The sequence below is a fragment of the Canis lupus genome, chromosome 22 (assembly GCF_003254725.2).
Source record: "Canis lupus dingo isolate Sandy chromosome 22, ASM325472v2, whole genome shotgun sequence".
In the NCBI taxonomy this organism is placed as follows: Eukaryota; Metazoa; Chordata; class Mammalia; order Carnivora; family Canidae; genus Canis; species Canis lupus.
In genome coordinates, this window is record NC_064264.1 from 52492312 (window position 1) to 52511637 (window position 19326).

At 39.9% G+C, this 19326-nt stretch overlaps 1 protein-coding gene across 6 annotated transcripts in view; it reads left to right on the plus strand.

Moving 5' to 3' along the window:
- The window catches only part of ERCC5 (ERCC excision repair 5, endonuclease), a 33890-nt gene extending 16294 nt beyond the window's left edge, over nucleotides 1-17596 (plus strand). For 5 of the 6 annotated variants that reach the window (XM_025441147.3, XM_025441146.3, XM_025441145.3 and 2 more), the window contains 8 exons: nucleotides 356-1432; nucleotides 4223-4467; nucleotides 7476-7595; nucleotides 7779-7992; nucleotides 8980-9124; nucleotides 13150-13350; nucleotides 14857-14941; nucleotides 16911-17596. In XM_025441147.3, the coding sequence (XP_025296932.1) occupies nucleotides 356-1432; nucleotides 4223-4467; nucleotides 7476-7595; nucleotides 7779-7992; nucleotides 8980-9124; nucleotides 13150-13350; nucleotides 14857-14941; nucleotides 16911-17501 (2678 nt within the window). In that variant the 3' untranslated portion in view covers nucleotides 17502-17596. The remainder of the gene's footprint in view (nucleotides 1-355; nucleotides 1433-4222; nucleotides 4468-7475; nucleotides 7596-7778; nucleotides 7993-8979; nucleotides 9125-13149; nucleotides 13351-14856; nucleotides 14942-16910) is intronic. The other variant, XM_049099501.1, reaches the window with a different exon arrangement.
- Nucleotides 17597-19326: the final 1730 nt, after the last annotated feature.

Sequence of the window (19326 nt, forward strand, 5' to 3'; positions counted from 1 at the left end):
AGTGGTCATCACATCACGTGCCCTCCTTAATGCCTGTCACCCAATTACCCTATCTCTTATTGCTATTTATTTATTTTTAATTTATTCATGCAGAGAGGCAGAGACATAGGCAGAGGGAGAAGCAGGTTCCCCGCAGGGTGTCCAATGCAGAACTCGATCCTAGAACCCTGGGATCATGCCCTGAGCTGAAGACAGATGCTCAACTACTGAGCCACCCAGGCGTCCCTCTTTTAGTGCTATTTAAATGAAAATTTATTACTTCATTTATGGGAACCAGTATTCTTTTATTGATCTTACTAGGAGTATATTATCTCACTGTAAAACTACATAATGAAAAGTTTTAATTTTTTTTAAGGTATTCAATCTAAGAAAGTTGCAGAGGATTCAAAGCCTCTGCCTTCTTCCAGTGAAATGCACAGCAGGTCTTCTGACGTGAAGTCATCTCCATGTGAGGAACTGAAGCCAGAGAAAGAACCTGCTGCTACCCCTCCTTCTCCAAGAACTTCCCTGGCAATGCAGGCTGCCATGCTGGGAAGCGACTCGGAAGAGGAGTGGGAGAGTGAGAAGCAAAAGCGATCTGATGCGAAGAATGCACCTGTGTCACCACTTACTGTATTAGCTATTCAGAAAGTTCTTGACGATGATGAAGACATGGAAGCACATGCCGGAAATGATGTGCAGACAGGAGGGTCAGGAGTGAAAAAGTTGCTTGAGAACAGTTGCTGTGAAGAAACTGTTGAAGATCTTAAAGAGGGAGATGGAGAGGGAATGCTCTTGCCAACAGGACCCCATCTACCCCTTATGAATTCTGCACATGAAACCAGCTCTGACACTGGCAAGAGGCTGGCAGACCCAGCTCATTTGTCACATCCTGTCTTCTGTCCAGGAAGTGTTCTAAAAGAAGAAATGTCACTTATGCATTTGGTGAGTGAGGCCTTTCAGAAAAGCGATGAGTTTACTGTTAAGGGTAGAGAAGACCCAGTTCCTTCAGAAAGCACAATGGTGATGCCCAGTGATGCACCTGGACTCCAGAGTGGGAGAGAACTGAAACCAACTCCTGGGATGAGTTCAAGTTCTGTGTCAAGGAATGAAACATACACCAAAGAGCCTGAGCTACAAGAGCTTTGTCCATCGGGCAGCAAATATGATTCCTCTGTTCTTTCAAGTGATGATGAAACAGAATGTGAAAAAAATTGTGATTCTGAAATAATTGGCACTCTCCATTTGCAAGAAACGAGTAATACACAAAGTGTCCCTTTGGAGGCGATGAGTAACTTAGAAGATGCAGTATCCTTTAATGGTAAAGAGCCTGAGAATTGCCTGAAAACCATCCAAGAACATGAGACAGTGGAATCTGCAGACCAGGACTTAATTTCAGTTCCTAAGTCCATGGAGCCAATGGAAATGGACTCTGAAGAAAGTGAATCTGATGGTAAGTGCATTTGCGCTTCAGAGATACTGAACTGTAGGTTTCACTTCTACAGGAGCCACAGAGAGATTCTGTGGTTTAGTCTGTTACCACTAGTTACCACTTTGTTCAGATAATGAACTAGGAGCTCAGAAAGGTGAAACGGCTTTCCCAAGGACACACAGCTGATTCTTTTTTTTTTTTTTTAAAGGAGGGAGTAGCCTAGTTGGAAAAGGTAAAAGTGAGTCTTTTAACTTTATGTTTTGAAATAATTACAAAATTTTCTTTTAAAGATTTTATTTATTTGTATGAGAAAGAGTATAAGCAGGGGGAGGAGCAAAGGGAGAGGGAAAAACCCTGATGTGGGGCTAAGTCTCATGACCCCAGGATCATGACCTGAGCCAAAGACAGATACTTAACTGAGTCACCCGGGTGCCCCTGAAATAATTAAACTTCATACATTTAAAAGAATGTTACAAAACTTTCTGGTTCCTTCATCCAGTACCTGAATGACTAGCACTTTACCATGTTTGCTTTATTCTATCCCTGTCTTTTTATATATATTTATACACATATACATGCTTACTATATATTTATATCTGTACAGACTTCTATATGGTCGATCCTCATTCACAGATTTCTTATTTGCAAAATTGCCTACTTATTAACATTGATTTGTAACCCCAGAATCAATACACAGCAGTAGTATCTTTGTGGTCATTCATGGACCTGAGTAAAGTGTCTAGAAATTTGAATTGCCATACCACTCCCAGCTGCAGTTGCACAAGGTGTCAGTGTTTCAGCTGTCTCACAGAGGTGACCAGAAGGTAAACATGGGAGAGAGCAGTGCAGTGCAGACCGAGGAGCTCTGGCGTGAGCTAGTTGGATGGGGTTTGAATCCCAGTTCTGGCACCTGTTAGTGGGTCAGCCTCAGGCAAGTTTCTACACTCCAGAACCTCATTTTCTCTTTTGTAAGATAAAGAAATTATAGAGTTTACCAAGATTTAGGATTTGTGATTATAAATATATTTACTCTGTGAACAGTGACATATTCTGGATTCATTATTCACAGTGACTATATAGAACATACTGCTGTGAATTACAAGAATTGACTGTACACACACAAGCTAACTTTTTTCCTGGTATCTGCTGAGCTTCCCCATTCTAAAGTTACTGTTTCCTCTTTGTAATTAGTATTTTATGGAAAGGAATTTTTAAAAAAGGTTTTATTTATTTTTCATGAGTGATACAGAGACAGAGGCAGAGACATAGGCAGAGGGAGAAGCAGGCTCCTCGCAGGGAGCCCAGTGTGGGATTTGATCCCAGGACCCTGGGATCATGACCTGAGCTGAAGGCAGATGCTCAACTACTGAGCCACTCAGGTGCCTCTAATGGAAAGGAATTTTTGAGGCTATGTAAATACGCTGTTCCTGAAAAAGGCTTTGCCCACTTATTTTAGCATTTATTGATAACTTTTGCCTAAATAAATGATTACTACGATAGTTGCCAAATGGCAGTTTCCTAGTTCCATCGTTCTGTACGTATTTTTCATTTTGCATCCTTTTATAAGGAAGATCTTCCCCTCTTCCTCACTTACTGTGTTTTTATATCAGTGTGGACTCAAGAATTCCTACTTTATTCAGTGATTTATGATGCTATCATACTTTATTGTTGGAATTGTCCTGGCTTTGGCCAGTAGGGGCCCCCTTCAGGCTGGCTTCTGTGAGTTTGGACAATTCCCCCGCATATTTTGAGGGTTTTTTTTTTAACTTTCTGATCAAGATATTACAGATTTATCCTATACTCGCCCTGCCCTGTCCCTAGATTCAGCCAATTCACCAGAGAACCATAGTTCCCTATAATAGAGCATGATGTTTAGAAACCAAGATCTGGATCCTGAGTGTATTCACTGTTACTGGGGTGTCATTGCTTCAGGCCCTTTCAGGGCAGAGCAGGGAAGTATATTTAGGTATACATATGCAAACATGCACACACACACCCATCTGTATTTCTCTACAAATAAATACATATTTTCATATATAAAAATTTATAAGTTCATAGTGATACCTGCAGTCCAGTCCAACATCTGATTTCATTTTAGCCTCCAGTTTTGTTACAGTTTCTCTTTCTAACAGTGAGAAACCTTACTCTGTTATCCTTAATATATTGACTTATTACTTATTCCCTCTTGATTTGTATCCAACTCCTGGTCCCATTGATGTCTCCTTGGCCCCAACCCCCATTCTGGGATCTCCAGTCCACTCTGTCCTGTTTGCATCCTGAAATCCAGCCTCCTCCACCTGAAGAAAAAGAAGGGAATCATTTTTCCTTAAGGAGAAGACACAAGAGAAGAGAAGAGGGAAGGAAGGTGGAAGAGAAGGGCTGTTTCTCCTGAGTACTTATTTGGGATTCTTTCCACTAAGTCGCAGCTTTATTCTTTGCTGTGTTCATAGTGAAATAGCATGACAACATATTTAACAACCTACATGATTGTTTACATCCTCTGATACCTCTCCTTTTTGAACTCTGAAACAATATTAGTTAACTTAGCATATTTGTATAAAGCTTATATGCAAATCTTTTCCTCATTTTAAAAGCAGTGTGTTTATCTAATGGAAAAGGCTTATTTTGAAGTTACAGGCATTTGTTATTAAATTTATTTAATAGTAATATGCTACCCTTACATGTTTTCTAGTAAATCCAAGTCTTTTCAGGGTAAAACATTTTTCACTATACATTGGGAATGCTTTTGATGATCTCAGGATAATTTTAAGTTTTACCTGTAAATAAAGGGACCTTTTTGTTTTGGTATAGGAAGTTTCATCGAAGTACAGAGTATAACTAGTAATTATGAAGTTCCAGCAGAGTTACACGAAGCTTCCAAATCTCCTTCTGGACAAAGTGAAGAACTGATAGGAGCTGAGAAGGAAGACGCCATGGACGACTCTGAGGGCCTCCTAAAACAGAACTCTGGAAGTGAGGCTTTGGATAGTGAGCCACATGAAGAAGCTGGAAAAGATGCAGACAATTCACTCAATGAATGGCAAGATATTAATTTGGTAATAATATGACATTGAGTTTTCACTTACTGCTAAGAAAGAGCCAAGTTAAATTGCTTTTGAACTTTAAGAAGTTACTGGATCAACGTTTATTAGCTATTTGCATGCTTTTTTCTTCTTAAGTAACTATTTTTTCATAGTTCTAGGGATTGGGAAATCTAAGATCAAGGCACAGGCTAATTTGGTTCCTAGTGAGAGCTCTCTGGCTTGCAGATGGATGCCTTCTTGCCACATCCTCATGTGGTAGGGGGAGGGGGTTGGGGGAAGGGGAGAGGGTAGGAAGGGAGGGAAGGAGATATCTTTCTTTTATAAGGCTACAGTCCTATCAGATTAGGGCCCCACTCTTACGACTTCTTTGAACCTTAATTATCTCCTAATGAACTATCTCCAGATGCAATCATATTTGGGCTTAGGGCTTTAACATATGAATTTTGAGGGAACACAATTCAGTCCACAGCAAGGACCACATTTTAGAATCAGCTTGTAATACCTAAAAACATAAAATACATATAAAGCTTTCAACATATGTGAGAGATCTGTATTTCAAAACTACACTGATAATAGAAATCAGGGAAAACCTAAATAGATGTGGTTTTGATGGGAAGACCCAGTATTATTAAGATATTTCTTCTGAAGCTGATCCATAGATTAATGGAATTCTAGTAAAAACCCAGTGATGGATGTTAACAAGCTGATTCTAAAGTTTACATGGAAAAGCAAAGAAACTAGAATAATCAAAACAATTTTGAAAAAAAAAATTTGGAGGACTTACACACTACCTGATATCAAGATTTACCATAAAGCCACAGTAATCAGGAGAGTATGATATTGGCCAAGGGATAGATACATAGATCAGTAGAACAAAATAGAGTTCTACAACAGAACCAAACAATGGTAATGAACAGTTTGCTCTTGGCAAAGAGACAAATAGATCAATACACCATATTAGAAAGTACAGAACTGGATCCACGCTTATATGGAGAACAAATTTTCAGCAATGCTACAGAGGCAGTTAGATGGAGAAAGGAGAGTGCTAGAAAAAAACCAACTTTGGTGTCTCGTATGATATAACAAAATTAACTCAAAACACATCACAAATTGTCGTTTTACAGTAACTCTGAAATGAGGCAATGCGAATCTGAGTCTTCCAACTTTGTTTTTTTCAAAGTTGTTTGTGCATTTCCAAATGAATTTTAGAATTAGCTTCTCAATATGTGTGAAAAATGCCTACGGTTTGAATGAAATTGCATTGAATATACTGATCAATATGGAGAGAATTAACATCTTAGCAACACTATTTTCTGATCTGTGAACATAGGATATATCTTGATTTATTCAGGTCTTTTAAATTTTTTTCAGCAATGTTTTGCAGTTTTCAGTGTACAGATCTTGCATATCCTTTTTTCAGATTTATCTCCAAGTATTTCATATTTTTGAGGTTATAATAATTGACATTTTATTTCTCATAGTTTGTAGCTTTTAGTATAATTCACAGAATTATACAATCATCACAATTTTAGAACATTTTCACCACCCCAAAAAGAAGCCCTGTACCCATTAGCAGTCCCTTCCTGTCCCTTCTCCATCTGGGACCGCTCATCTACTTTATGGACTTGTCCTTTCTTGACATATAAATGGGATCCTATAGCTTGTGGCCTTTTGTTTCTGGCTCCTTTCACTTAGCAGAATGTTTTCGAGGCCTATCCATGTTATAGCATGTGTGAGTAATTATTTCTTTTTATTGCCAAATGGTATTCCATTGTACGGATGTGTACCACATTTTATTCATCATTTGATGGACATTTGGGCTGTTGATACTTTTTGGCTATTATGAATAATGCTGCTTTTAACGTTCATGTACAAGTTTTTGTGGGGACCTAGGTTTTTATTTCTCTTTGGTGTACACTTAGGAATAGAACTGCTGGGTCACAGGGTAGCTATGTTAACCTTTTTGAGGACCTGTCAAACTGTTTTCCAAAGTCTGCACCATTTCCACTAACCGTGTATGAGGGTTCCATTTTTTCCACATTCTACTTACTAACATCTGTCCTTTTGATTACAGTCGCCCTAGTGGGTGGGAAGTGGTATCTCACTCTGTTTTTCTTTTTTTCTTTTTTGTTTAAGATTTTATTTATTTGAGAGAGAGAGAGAGAGAGAGAGAGAGAGAGAGATTGAGATTGAGCAAGGGGAGGGGCAGAGGGAGAGGGAGAAGCAGGCCCCTGGCTGAGCAGGGAGCCCCAGATGAGGCTTGATTCCAGGACCCCAGGATCACGACCTGAGCTGAAGGCAGACTTTTAACTGACTGAGCCACCCAGATGCCCCTCACTCTGTGTTTTTTAAATTCAATTTGTTTAAACCCAAAACTTAACAATTTATCCATCATCTCCCCCTCTCCAGCAACCACCAGTTTATGCTTTGTATCGACAAACTTCTTAAAATTTTTAATTAAAAGGTTTTTTTTAGATTCTACCTATAGGAGTGATCATATGGTATTTGTCTTTCTCTGACTTTTTTTTATTAGCACAATGCCCTTGAGGTCCATCCATGTTGTCACAAAAGGCTAGATTTCATTTTTTTTAATGGCTGAATAGTATTTTCATTGTATATATGTATACCATAGTTTTCTTCCTTTTTTTTTTTTGAAGATTTATTTTTCAGTAATCTCTACATCCAATGTGGGGCTTAAAGCCACAGCCCTGAGGTCAAGAGTTGTGTGCTGTACTGAATAAGCCAGCCTGGCGCCCCCTCCAGTTTCTCTTCATGCAATTTCTGTTTGCATGCATTGTGTTCTTGCTGATGGCTCCTCTTTCGAGTAGGTTGCTGTCTGGAGATGGTCTCCACATCTGTGTGAGTTAGTGAGGAAACTCTAAAGATATCACAGACTTCCTCAGAAATCCAAGTGGGAAAGCTTGCTTGGTAATTTAGTCAGATGAAATGCAGGCTTTTTGTAACAAATGAGCTTAATTGGATCATTAATATAATTATCTACAGATGAAATTATTTTGTAGGAGGAACTGGAGACTCTGGAGAACGACCTGTTAGCACAGCAGCATTCATTGAAAGCGCAACAGCAGCAGCAAGAAAGAACGGCTGCTACTGTGACGGGGCAGATGTTCCTAGAAAGCCAGGTGGGTGTACAATACCTTTAGCAATACCTACTGGGTCTCCTTTAGCAATACCTACTGCTCTTGTCACTTAATTGAATTCCCCGAGGGAATGCCTTAAATAAAATGTGTATGCACTGCTCCCATCTCTGGTCAAGGCCAGGTCCTGCATTTCACAGGGGTCATGGCATGTCTCTGACTCTCTAGGAACTTCTTCGCCTCTTTGGCATTCCCTACATCGAGGCTCCCATGGAAGCAGAGGCTCAGTGTGCCATCCTGGACCTGACTGATCAAACTTCTGGGACAATCACTGATGATAGTGATATTTGGCTGTTTGGAGCACGGCATGTCTATAAAAACTTTTTTAATAAAAACAAGTTTGTAGAATATTACCAGTACGTGGACTTTCACAACCAACTTGGTAAGACTTCAGAGTATGATTATTTTTTGAGATTTACCTTTAGAAATTGTATTATGAATTTTTTCCTTTCCAAGGAACTAATTTGATGTTATTAATTAGAAAAGGTAGGTCTACACAAGTTTCCATATAAGTGATCATTTGCTTCTATAGAGGAATAGGATTTTTAAATTAGAATTAAGAAATTAAAACCCGGGGATCCCTGGGTGGCTCAGCGGTTTAGCATCTGCCTTTGGCCCAGGGCACGATCCTCGAGTCCCGGGATCGAGTCCCACGTTGGGCTCCCAGCATGGAGCCTTCTTCTCCCTCCTCCTGTGTCTCTGCCTCTCTCTCTCTGTATATATATGTCTATCATGAATAAATAAATAAATAAATCTTAAAAAAAAAATAAATTAAAACCCTAGTCATGTTTAGGCATTTTCTGCAGTTTCAACTACCTGACCGGTTTAGATTTTGACTGGTTCCCGGAGATCTCTGAAGTAAACCAGACGTGGTAGAGAGGGGAGGCAGGTGGAGTCACTCCTGCTGGAGTCATTAACTTCATGACCCCGTGCTGGTGCTTCTGGCAGTGATTCTTCACTTTCCCATTCATCTAACAAATATATATCAAGTAATTCCTGTATGCCAGCTCTTGTTCATGGCAGTGGGGGAAACAGTGGAGAATACAAGGCTAGGAGGAGAAACAGAAAATAAACATAAGTCATAATTTGACATAATTACCATGTAGAAAAATAAAGCTGTAGAAGACAATAGGGTGACCTACAGTCACAGGAAGTGCATGTGCTATTGTATATAGAGTTGTGGTCAGGAAAGGCTTTATTAATAGGTAACTTTTTGGGCTAGGGCCTAAAAAGAGGTAGTGTTGTACATACCTTAGGGATGAGCATGTTGGAAAAAGGGCCTAGAGACTGCAGAGGCCCAGAGGCAGAATCTTGTTTGGTGTGTTGTAATAAAAATTATAAAGATATTAAATGATTTTTACTTTTATAGGATTAGACCGGAACAAATTAATAAATTTGGCCTATTTGCTTGGAAGTGATTATACAGAAGGAATACCAACTGTTGGTTGTGTTACAGCCATGGAAATTCTGAATGAATTCCCTGGACATGGCCTGGAACCTCTCCTAAAATTCTCGTAAGTTCTTTCTTAATTTCTTTAATTCAAATATTTATGTAAATATCCAATTTAGAGCACCTGAATGGCGCAGTTGGTTAAGTGTCCGACTCTTGGTTTTAGCTTAGTCATGGTTTCCAGATTGTGGGATCAAGCCCACATTGGGCTCCGTGTTCTGTGCTTGGCATGGAGTTTGCTTGAGATTCTTTTCTCCCTTTGCTTCTCCCCTCCCTGCACACACACGTGCATTCTCTTGCACTCTCTCTCGCTTTCTCTCAAATAAATAAATCTCTAAAAAAATATCCAATTTAACAAATAGAACTATTATTTACATCATGAACTGCCACAAATCACTGGAACTGATTGGGTTACCAAATTTGTTTTCCCTTTTCTAGACTTAAGTGAAAGCAGAGATGATTTTTAAAGAGACACAAGGCTTATCTTGGTTTAAGGTTACATAGCCAGGCCTGAGGGATTTCACAGGCAAGTAGAAATCCCTATTTCATTCATTCACATACTTATTGAGTAGCTGCTATGTGTCAGACACTCGCTAGGCTCGGGTAGGAAAGTTGACTAAGCTATAGGCTGCGCTCTCAAGGAGCTCCACACTGTTGGGGAGACAGAAGCAAACACATCCCTGTACCTCCATGTGTCAAGTGTCCTGAAAGAGGGGGCCAGAGGGGGCATGGAAATACAGTAGTACTAAGAACTTTACCCCGAGCCCTGTTGTCCTGTTGCTTGCTCTGTGTACCCCACTGTGTTCAGTGGTGGTGCTGCATTCTACCAGAACCTACTGTTGTGCCACCCTTGGGCTACACTTTAAAATTATGGAGGTTCTGGGATGGTGGTGTTTAGGAGGATGTCTGTGAAAGAGTTCTTTCTTAAGGTTGGTCCTTGATGGCATTTCCAACATTGGAAAGTAAGCCATATACCTTAAATTTCACAGTTCCGTGGGTTTTAGTCTATTCTAGAAGTTGTAATGGCATTTTCTAACCACCAGCTTGTCATAAGGTACTATTTGGTGATAGCTGATTTAATGATTCTTTGGAGTTCTTCCAATTGTATCTTCTCTGTCTGAAAAATTCTCAGGTGTTCTAAAGAATCAGTGATTGGAATTAAAACTTAAATGCAGAAGTGGTTTTAATGTTTGCTGTCCTCCAGCCATAGCACATGTACCAATGTATGCTTTCTCTCTCTGTCTTGTCATGATTTTCATTTTATTAAGGAGAAAATATACTGGAAGTAAATTATGAGATAGGTCGTAGGTCATGGTACAGAAATAACTTGAAAAACTACAAATAACTCTATTATACAAATAATAGAAAAATTATGAAATATGAATTTAAAAGATGGTTACAGTTAACACTTTGGTTTATATAATTTTAGACTTTTCTATGCATGTATACTCACACATTATATATATACAAACCTATGTATACATGTGTACTCATACAAGTGTGTATTGTTTCTTTTTATAGGAATGGGATGATACCATATACTTTTATGTTACCTGTAACTCATTTGGTGATAGAACAGGCATACTATCAACAATGTATAGATGAATAAAGTTTTTAATGACTCCATTGTAGTCTTTTGATAGATCATGATTGATTAATCATATGCCTATTGTTCCTATCTTTTTAAAGTCTAAACAAACATGATTTGAGTGTCTTCATAGACATATCTTTCGGTTCTTAATGGATTATTTCAGGATAAGTAAAAATGATGTTTAGCTTTTCAATCTGATGTCCTAAATTTTTTTATTTGTTGAAAATTTGAACTTCTGGTATAGTAAATGCCTGCTTATGCCATATTTCTTTTCTTTCAACAGTTTTTGCTCATTTGTTGTTAGTTGAGTGGTTTACGTTTTTAGAGTCCGCTTTAGCCATTTCTGCTCTGGTTGGCTGGCTGGTCAGTGGCAGAGAGGAGCAGTTGAGCTGGACCTGGCTCAGGAACATTTAAGGTAGATGCAGAGTTAGAGAGCAGGAAGAGGTGGAAGAGCAGAAAGATTGAGAATGTCGCCTTGCTTTCTTTTCTGCTTTTCCTTCTGCTGAGCAGACCCCAGCTTGTCACCCCTTCTGGTGGAGCTATTCGGGGCCTGCCCACTGTATTCAGCCCAGCTGTGTTTGGTTAAGGTCCACATGCTGTGCTCTTCTATGGAGCCTTCATTCTGAATTAGCTACCAACATTTAAATTAGGGGCGCTTTCACGGAACATTTTGGGTTGTCCGGGGGGAAAATGGGATCTGAAAGCACTAGGTACAAATGCCCAGAGATTGCTGGCCAGGGCACAAATCCTTCTCTCTTATCACAGTCACTCCCACCCCCTTTATTTATTTTATTTATTTATTTATTTTTATTTTTTATTTTTTATTTTTTATTTTTTCCACCCCCTGTTTTGTGTCCCCCCACAGCTCTGCTGATTCACAGAGGCTATCTTTCATCTTGATGGTAGTGCTGGGCACTCCTGCTTTAAGGAGGGGATTTCTTCCGTGTCATGAGTGCTCCACATGTTGTGCTGACCCACGTAGCGAACAATCGTGATTACTAACTTATCTCAAAGATGAAAATTCTAAAGAGAGTAGGCAAGAACTATAGGTATTCTCTTAGCGCACTTTTGGAAACAGTATTGTAAAGGTGAAGAGGATAGATCTTACTTTTTGCCTTTTGATCCTGCAGTGAAGACTGCAGTTAGACTTTTGTACTGCTAGGTGGCACTCCTGCGTTGAAGTGAGACTGGCTGAGAACAGCTCTGAGTCCGTTTTCTAATACCAGTAAGTATGTGAAGCAGTGGAACATGAGATAGAGGGTTTTGTTTTTTGTAACGTTTCATTGAATGCGTAGATTGGTGAGGGTTTTCTTTGTTTTTAACTTTATGCCATTTATTCTTCCTAATTGTGTACATTTTTCTGGTTATCTCTGTGGCATTATAAAATACTTTAAACCTCAGTGGCTTCAAACAGCAATGGTCATTGATTTTGCCATGAACCTGCAGTTTGGTGAGGCTGCAGGGGCAGGTCTTGCCAGATTCTGTGTGTGTTGGGGGTTGGCTCAGTGGGGCTAGAGGATCCACTGGTGATAGAGCCATGTTTCTGGCCAATGATGCTGACTGTCAGCCAGGAACTCAGCCAAAACAGTGGGCCGGGGCCTCAGACCCCCTCCATCTGGACCTCTTCACCAGCTGGAGCTTCCTCAGACCATGTCAGCTGCTTCTGAGGTAGATATTCCAAGGGTCAGGATATGGACGACAGTCTCGGAAGACCTGGCACAGTGTCACTTCCTCGGTCATAGAGCTCATCTGGCTCAAGGGAAGGGGACATGGATGCCACTTCTGGATTGGGAGGAGAATCAAAGAATGTGTGGCTAGCTGTCTTTAACTTGCCAGAGTAATTTATGCTCACAATGGGAAAACTGAAAAAGGAATAAAATACAAAGAAGAAAACGAACAGCTGTATCCTTGCTTAAAACATTGCCTGATACAGTGAAATAATAGCGATCATTGCTTTTATTATTTTAAATTGCCTTGTTTAATTTTTTTTCTTCACATATATGCATTTTCTCCAAAATTGAGGTTATACCTGATGTAGAGTCGTGTTCTGCCTTTTTAAGATGTAACACGTTCTTGGTATTTTTACATACTGTTAAATATTCTTGGGTCTATTGTAGTTGATTTGAGGTAAATGATACAGATATATTACTTCATTTTCCTGCTGAGGAAGAGCCCCGGAGAAGTTGTGAGATCTGGAGGGTGATTCTCAGGGTCTGACTGCATTAGTCCCAGCCGTGGAATCTTGAGCAGGTAGTGACTTCTGCTTGTGGTCAGTTTCGTCCTTTGTGAGGTAAGGATGGTGGTGGGACTGTGCTCAGGTGATGATCGGGCATGTACAACAGCTGACACAGTGCCAGGGGCAGAGTGAGCTTGTAGTCTGTGTTTGCTCTGGTTACTCTGTGGGTCATAGGATTTGTTCTGGCACTTGAGTTTACATTTACCTTTATCTGTGGTGCATCCACTATACATCATGAAGCCTTCTCTCCTTTCCCTTATAGAGAGTGGTGGCATGAAGCTCAAAAAAATAAGAAGATAAGACCTAACCCTTATGATACCAAAGTGAAAAAAAAATTACGCAAGCTGCAGCTCACACCTGGCTTTCCCAATCCAGCTGTTGCGGATGCTTACCTCAAACCTGTGGTGGATGATTCCAGGGGATCGTTTCTGTGGGGGAAACCAGATCTGGACAAAATTAGAGAGTATCCTTTTACTCCTTAAAACATAAAGGAGTACTGAGCCAAATATGTGTTTTCTTTTGAGTCGTAGGGAACATCAACTTGGATCAGCTTTTTCTTCATACTCTGTTTATCTAAGATGTTCCTTTTTCTTTCCCCATAGGTTGTTTTTTGGGGGTGGTAAAGTAACAGAATTTGTCATCTTAACATTTTAAGCATACCATTCGGTGGCATCAAATACATTCACATTGTTGTGCAACAATCACTAGTCACCAAATCCATCCCCGTTCTTTTCATCTGAAAAGAGTTGAAGCTTGAGATCCATTAACAACTCCCCCTCCCATCCCTTTCCCTCCCCTTGGCCCCTAGCAACCACAAGTCTACCTCCTGTCTCCATGGTTTTGACTAGTGAGTGCCTCCTATGAGTGGAATCATTCAGTATTGGTCCTTTTGTATCTGGCTTATTTCACTGAGCACTAAGTCCTCAAGGCTCGTCCCTGCCAAAGTATAGGTCAGAATGTCCTTCCTCTTTAAGGCTGAATAATATTCCATTGTGTGGATATGCTATATTTTGCTTATCTGTTCATCTGTTGATGGATACTTGGGTTGCTTCCATGTTTTAGCTATTTTTTTTTTTTTTTTATGATAGTCACACAGAGAGAGAGAGAGAGGCAGAGACATAGGCAGAGGGAGAAGCAGGCTCCATGCCAGGAGCCTGACGTGGGATTCGATCCTGGGTCTCCAGGATCACACCCTGGTCCAAAGGCAGGCGCTAAACCACTGCGCCACCCAGGGATCCCTGTTTTAGCTATTATAAATAATTCCTTTAAAGAGGATCTTTTTTTTTTTTAAATTTTTATTTTTATTTATGATAGTCACACAGAGAGAGAGAGAGAGGCAGAGACACAGGCAGAGGGAGAAACAGGCTCCATGCACCGGGAGCCCAACGTGGGATTCGATCCCGGGTCTCCAGGATTGCGCCCTGGACCAAAGGCAGGTGCCAAACCGCTGCGCCACCCAGGGATCCCTAAAGAGGATTTTATTTGAAATAGGTAGTGATGAGCATTCATAGATACAACCATATAATTATTCATCCTGAAAGAATAGAAAAGAGTATTAGTTTTGTTCTTTATTCTTATTTATATGTTCCTTTCTGCATATTTAGATAACTATTTGGATAGATAATTAAATGTTTGCTGTAGTATTAGCCTAACTATCAAAGAAATATGTATGATATCTGTAAACCTGTTTTTGTTTTAGGTTAACCTTTTTTCCTAGTAATGAGCCTCTATATCCTAAAATGAGAGTTGGATATGTTTTATCTTAGAGGACACTGAACAGGAGACAGGGCCATGTGATTATGTTGCAGTAACTGTTTTGTCATTCTGTTCTCTTACTACTTTATTCTTTATAAATATGAAAATCTTTAGAGATACAGGGAATGAAATTATGGGTGAGTTCTTTGCAACGTTTTATTTATCACTTGTTTAAATATCTTTAAAAACATGAAGAAGCCTTAACTGCCTGCATATTTTGTCAGCGTTATTTTGGCTGGAACAGGACGAAGACAGATGAGTCTCTGTTTCCAGTATTGAAGCAACTGAACGCCCAGCAGGTAATCATGGCAGCTCTTTCCCCAAGTTCAGGGTAAGGAGTGAATGTAGAAAAGCTGTCAGTGTCAGCTCTTAAAGACCGGTTGGTTACTCTTTTATTTTAGGGCTCATAACATACATTTAAAAATTTTTACACTTTAGATAAGGGAATGGAGGAAAACAGAAAAAGGGGAAACTGCACCTTATCTTCATTTCTCAATTTCACTCTTACGGCTGGACTTTGGGGTCTGTGAGTGTTCGTTTTGACTTTGAAAAAACCAGACTAATAATGGATTGCTCACTGAGGTGTTTACAGTTGACTATTTTACTTTTTCAGAGCTATTTGCATTTCAAAAAAAGTCTAGGAAGTATTTAGTCCAAAGCAATCCTGATCATTAAATTCTATCCAAGTACGAATGTTCTTGTTCTATACATGAATCATCATCATTGTGGCACATTGGCAGGAGAGATTTTTGGGGGAGAGATGAGGCCTTTGTATGGCCCTCAGTTCTGTGGGTGGGTAGGTAATCATGTCTTGCTTTATCTGTATGTTTCTACCCATGCAGAAAAACTGTTCCTGCCCCAGGAACAGCCTCCAAAATATATGTACAGGTTAACCACTTAGTAGAAATGAGACCATATTCTATAGGATACCTATATTTAAACCTATTGTCATTAGGTTTGTTTAATTTTGAAAAAACTGAGCTGGACGGCCTTTTCTTTTTTTTTTTTTTTTAAGATTTTATTTATTTACTCATGAGAGACACACACACACACAAAGAGAGAGAGAGAGAGGCAGAGACATAGGTAGAGGGAGAAGCAGGCTTCATGCAGGGAGCCTGATGTGGGACTCGATCCTGGGTCTCCAGGATCATGCCCTAGACTGAAGGCAGCGCTAAATCTCTGACCACCCAGGCTGCCCTGGACAGCCTTTCTGAAAAAAGACGGCCTTCTGAAGAAAGTCTCTTGTTGCTTAATTGATGACTTTCTATAATGCAGACATTTATGCCAAAGGCAAGGAAAGCTTATTGGCTTTGTGACTAACTACTCCTTAATTTCAGATAAATTTTGTTGGAATATGTTTCTTCCTTTACATTATAGAAGTTAATATATATATATAAAAAGAAGTTAATATAAATTTATTTCCCCAAAATTAGAAAATGAAAAAAAGTGAATTGAAATGATCCATTATTTATTTTTTCTCACACAAATATTAACATTTAGGTTTATTTTCTTTTATTCCCCACCCCTCGCTTCTCACATATATTTGTTATCATACATAAATACAATTTGATATTTCTAACCCCCCCCATACTTATTAACCAAAGACTTTTTTTCTGTATATTGCATGGTTTTTGTCATTTCAAATGACCAGATGACATTGCCTCAAAGAAATTTCACTTATTGGTTCAGTTCACTTAGTGGACCCTTGATTATCAGGTTTTCATAAATAATGCTGTGATCAACATTAGGCATAAAACTTCTCCCACATGTAACTATTATTTTAATAATGTCTTCCTAAAATTGGATTCCTAAACAAAGGGCATGACCATTTCCCATGGTCCCCAGTATGTACTACTATGTGGTTGCCTCCTCAACATACTGCATGATGACGATGTTTTTAAGAGAAGGGAAGAGTGGAATTTAGAAACAGACTCCTGAGGCTGTGCTATTCCAAAAGAAGATGGCATCTTTGGCTACTGAAAAACACACGACTGTCTTTGAGTACCTGGGAAGGGGCTACTTAGTTAGCTGTGGACAGAGGGCTCAGATAGAGGTAATGCAATATTGCTTCAAGTGTGATCTAGAAAATAAAATTTTGCTGCCGTAAATCCTGTGGGAGAGATTTGGCTTTTGAGAGGTAAGGAATTCACATTCTCTGAAAGAGTCCTCCAAAGCTAGTGACCAGGGTGAAGCTCTTTGGTTTGCTTCAGAAAGTTGACTGACTCGCCTGATTTTTTTTTTTTTATTATTATTTCATTTCATTTTTAGACGCAGCTCCGAATTGATTCTTTCTTTAGATTAGCTCAACAGGAGAGACAAGATGCTAAGGGTATTAGGAGCCAGAGACTTAACAGAGCTGTGACATGTATGCTGAGAAAAGAGCGAGAAGCAGCAGCCAGCGAAATAGAAGCAGTGTCTGTTGCCATGGAGAATGATTTTGAGTTCCCTGATAAGGCAAAAGGAAAAACCCAGAAGAGAAGCATCGTAAATAAATGGAAAGAGTCATCAAGCCCGAAAAAAAAGAGGCTTTCAGATTCCAAGCAAGAGAGAAGATGTGGTGGGTTTTTTGTGGGGGCCTGCCTCTCGCCATCATCTGGGACCTCTTCAGGCGAGGACACGGAGTGTGGGTCTTCAGTGAACATGCACTGCAGGGGAGCAGCCCTGGAGTCACTTGCCAGCCACCCAGGTTTGCAGAGTGCAGTGACGCCTGCTCCTGCCAGGGACCAAGGTGCAACCACCAGCAGCTCCAGTGACGATGATGGTGGGGGGCCAGTGCCAGTGCTGGTGACTGCCAGATCTGTGTTTGGGAAGAGAAAGGGGAAACTGAGAGGTATAAGAGGAAAAAAGAGAAAAAGCTAATTTAAGTCCATGTGTTCCCCATCATCAGGTACAACTAACATTTTGTAATGAATTTGTTGTGAGGAAATAATACAATTAAAAGTATTTGCACACTTTTTGTATTGTGTGGTTTTTAAAAATATGGATGCAAAACTGGACATTTATTTTTCCGACATGTTACATCTTACTAGCATTTACATGTCATTGAATATTTCCTTGTAGTCAGTCTTTGCTCATGTTTCTATTATCCTACAACATCTGATGCTTTCTGACAGCATTAACAAAAAGGAAGTGTTTCTATTAATCAGTAGTCACTGTCAATCTGCATTCCCTCTGGCTTTCTGACCCAGACGAGAAGAAATACACCCTTATTTCTTATTCCATAACAGTGACCATTTCCCACAACTACATGAAGTCCTGCCCCCTGCTGCGTCCCATTTTTCCTGGGGGTCCACTTAAAAGAATAGCAGGAGGGAACCTCACTGCTGCAACACACTTTGAAGAGTATGTTTGCTGTAGTTATAGTGAGATAATTAGGGAACCTAAATGGGGTACATGATACCCCCCTTGAGTATTAACCAAATACAGGAATCTCTGTTCCAGAATATTTGCCTTTTAAAATACTTGGGTTGTGTTGAACTGACTTCTGCCTGAATGGCTGTGGAGGCTCAGGGCCATGGCTGGACTGGTGTAGGTGGGCCACTGTTAGGAGAGGCTTTCGGAGGATGGTCATTATTGACAGAAATGGTCCTTCTGAGTGGCTTAGCCTAGGTTAGTTTATTATTGCTCTGGCCGCTGCTTACCCCACAGCGACTCCCAAAGTTCTGATTGCCTACAGTTACATCAGTCTGAGGAGAGTATTGCCAATTACCTTGAGCTTCGGTTCTGTGGCCTTCGGAGGTACCATCTCCCCAAGTCTGTCTTTCCTCAAATCTTTGATGTTTTCCATCTTGACTGATTTTCTTCCCTCCACTTTCAAATAATTAAAAGTCTTCACCCCAATAAATACTAAGTACAGATACCTTTCAACAACCTCTTACTGACTGCTGGATGCTTTTTTTTTTTCTTTTTTTAATTTTTTTTTTCTCTTTTTAAAAAGATTTCATTTATTTACTTGACAGAGAGAGCACAAGCAGGGGGCATGGCAGAAGGAGAAGCACACTCCCCACTGAGCAGGGAGTCCTATGCGGGACTTGATCCCAAGACTCTGGGTCATGACCTGAGCCGAAAGCAGACACTTAATCCACTGAGCCACCCAGACCCCTTGGATGCTTTTTTTTAAGACTTTCATTTATATTGAGTTTTTAGCCCAACTTCTCAGATACTTGGTCTATAGCTGTACTTTTCCTTGCTTATCATTGGTTCTTTCCTAATTTGAAATATCTCCTCTGCTTCTGATCAGCCTTCTCTAGCAGCTTTTTCTAGAGTTGACAAGGACATCCATGTAAATAAATTCAGATCTTTTTTTAATGCTGCTTTTCTCTGGAGGTATTTGAAGCAGAACACTTATTTGGGGGGATGAGGTAGGGAGACATTACCTTTTTCATATTATTCTCATTTCTCAAAGCTACTTGAGAAGAGTTTTCTGCATATATGTTTGTAGGTAGTACTTTTGTTTAATTTTGTTGTCTTTAATAGATAATTTACATTTGTTTTGTACTATAGTAGTTGGGGTGAAGGCTAAGCTGCTATAGCAAAGAGGGTTCATATATAGTGGCATACATAAGCTGGACCATTATTTATCTCCTACTCAACAGGCTGGCTAGTCTGAGCTGGTGAGGCAGCTGTCCACCATCAGGTCATTCAGGGTCCCAGGTTCAGTCATCCCTAGGTTGTTGTCTTGTTT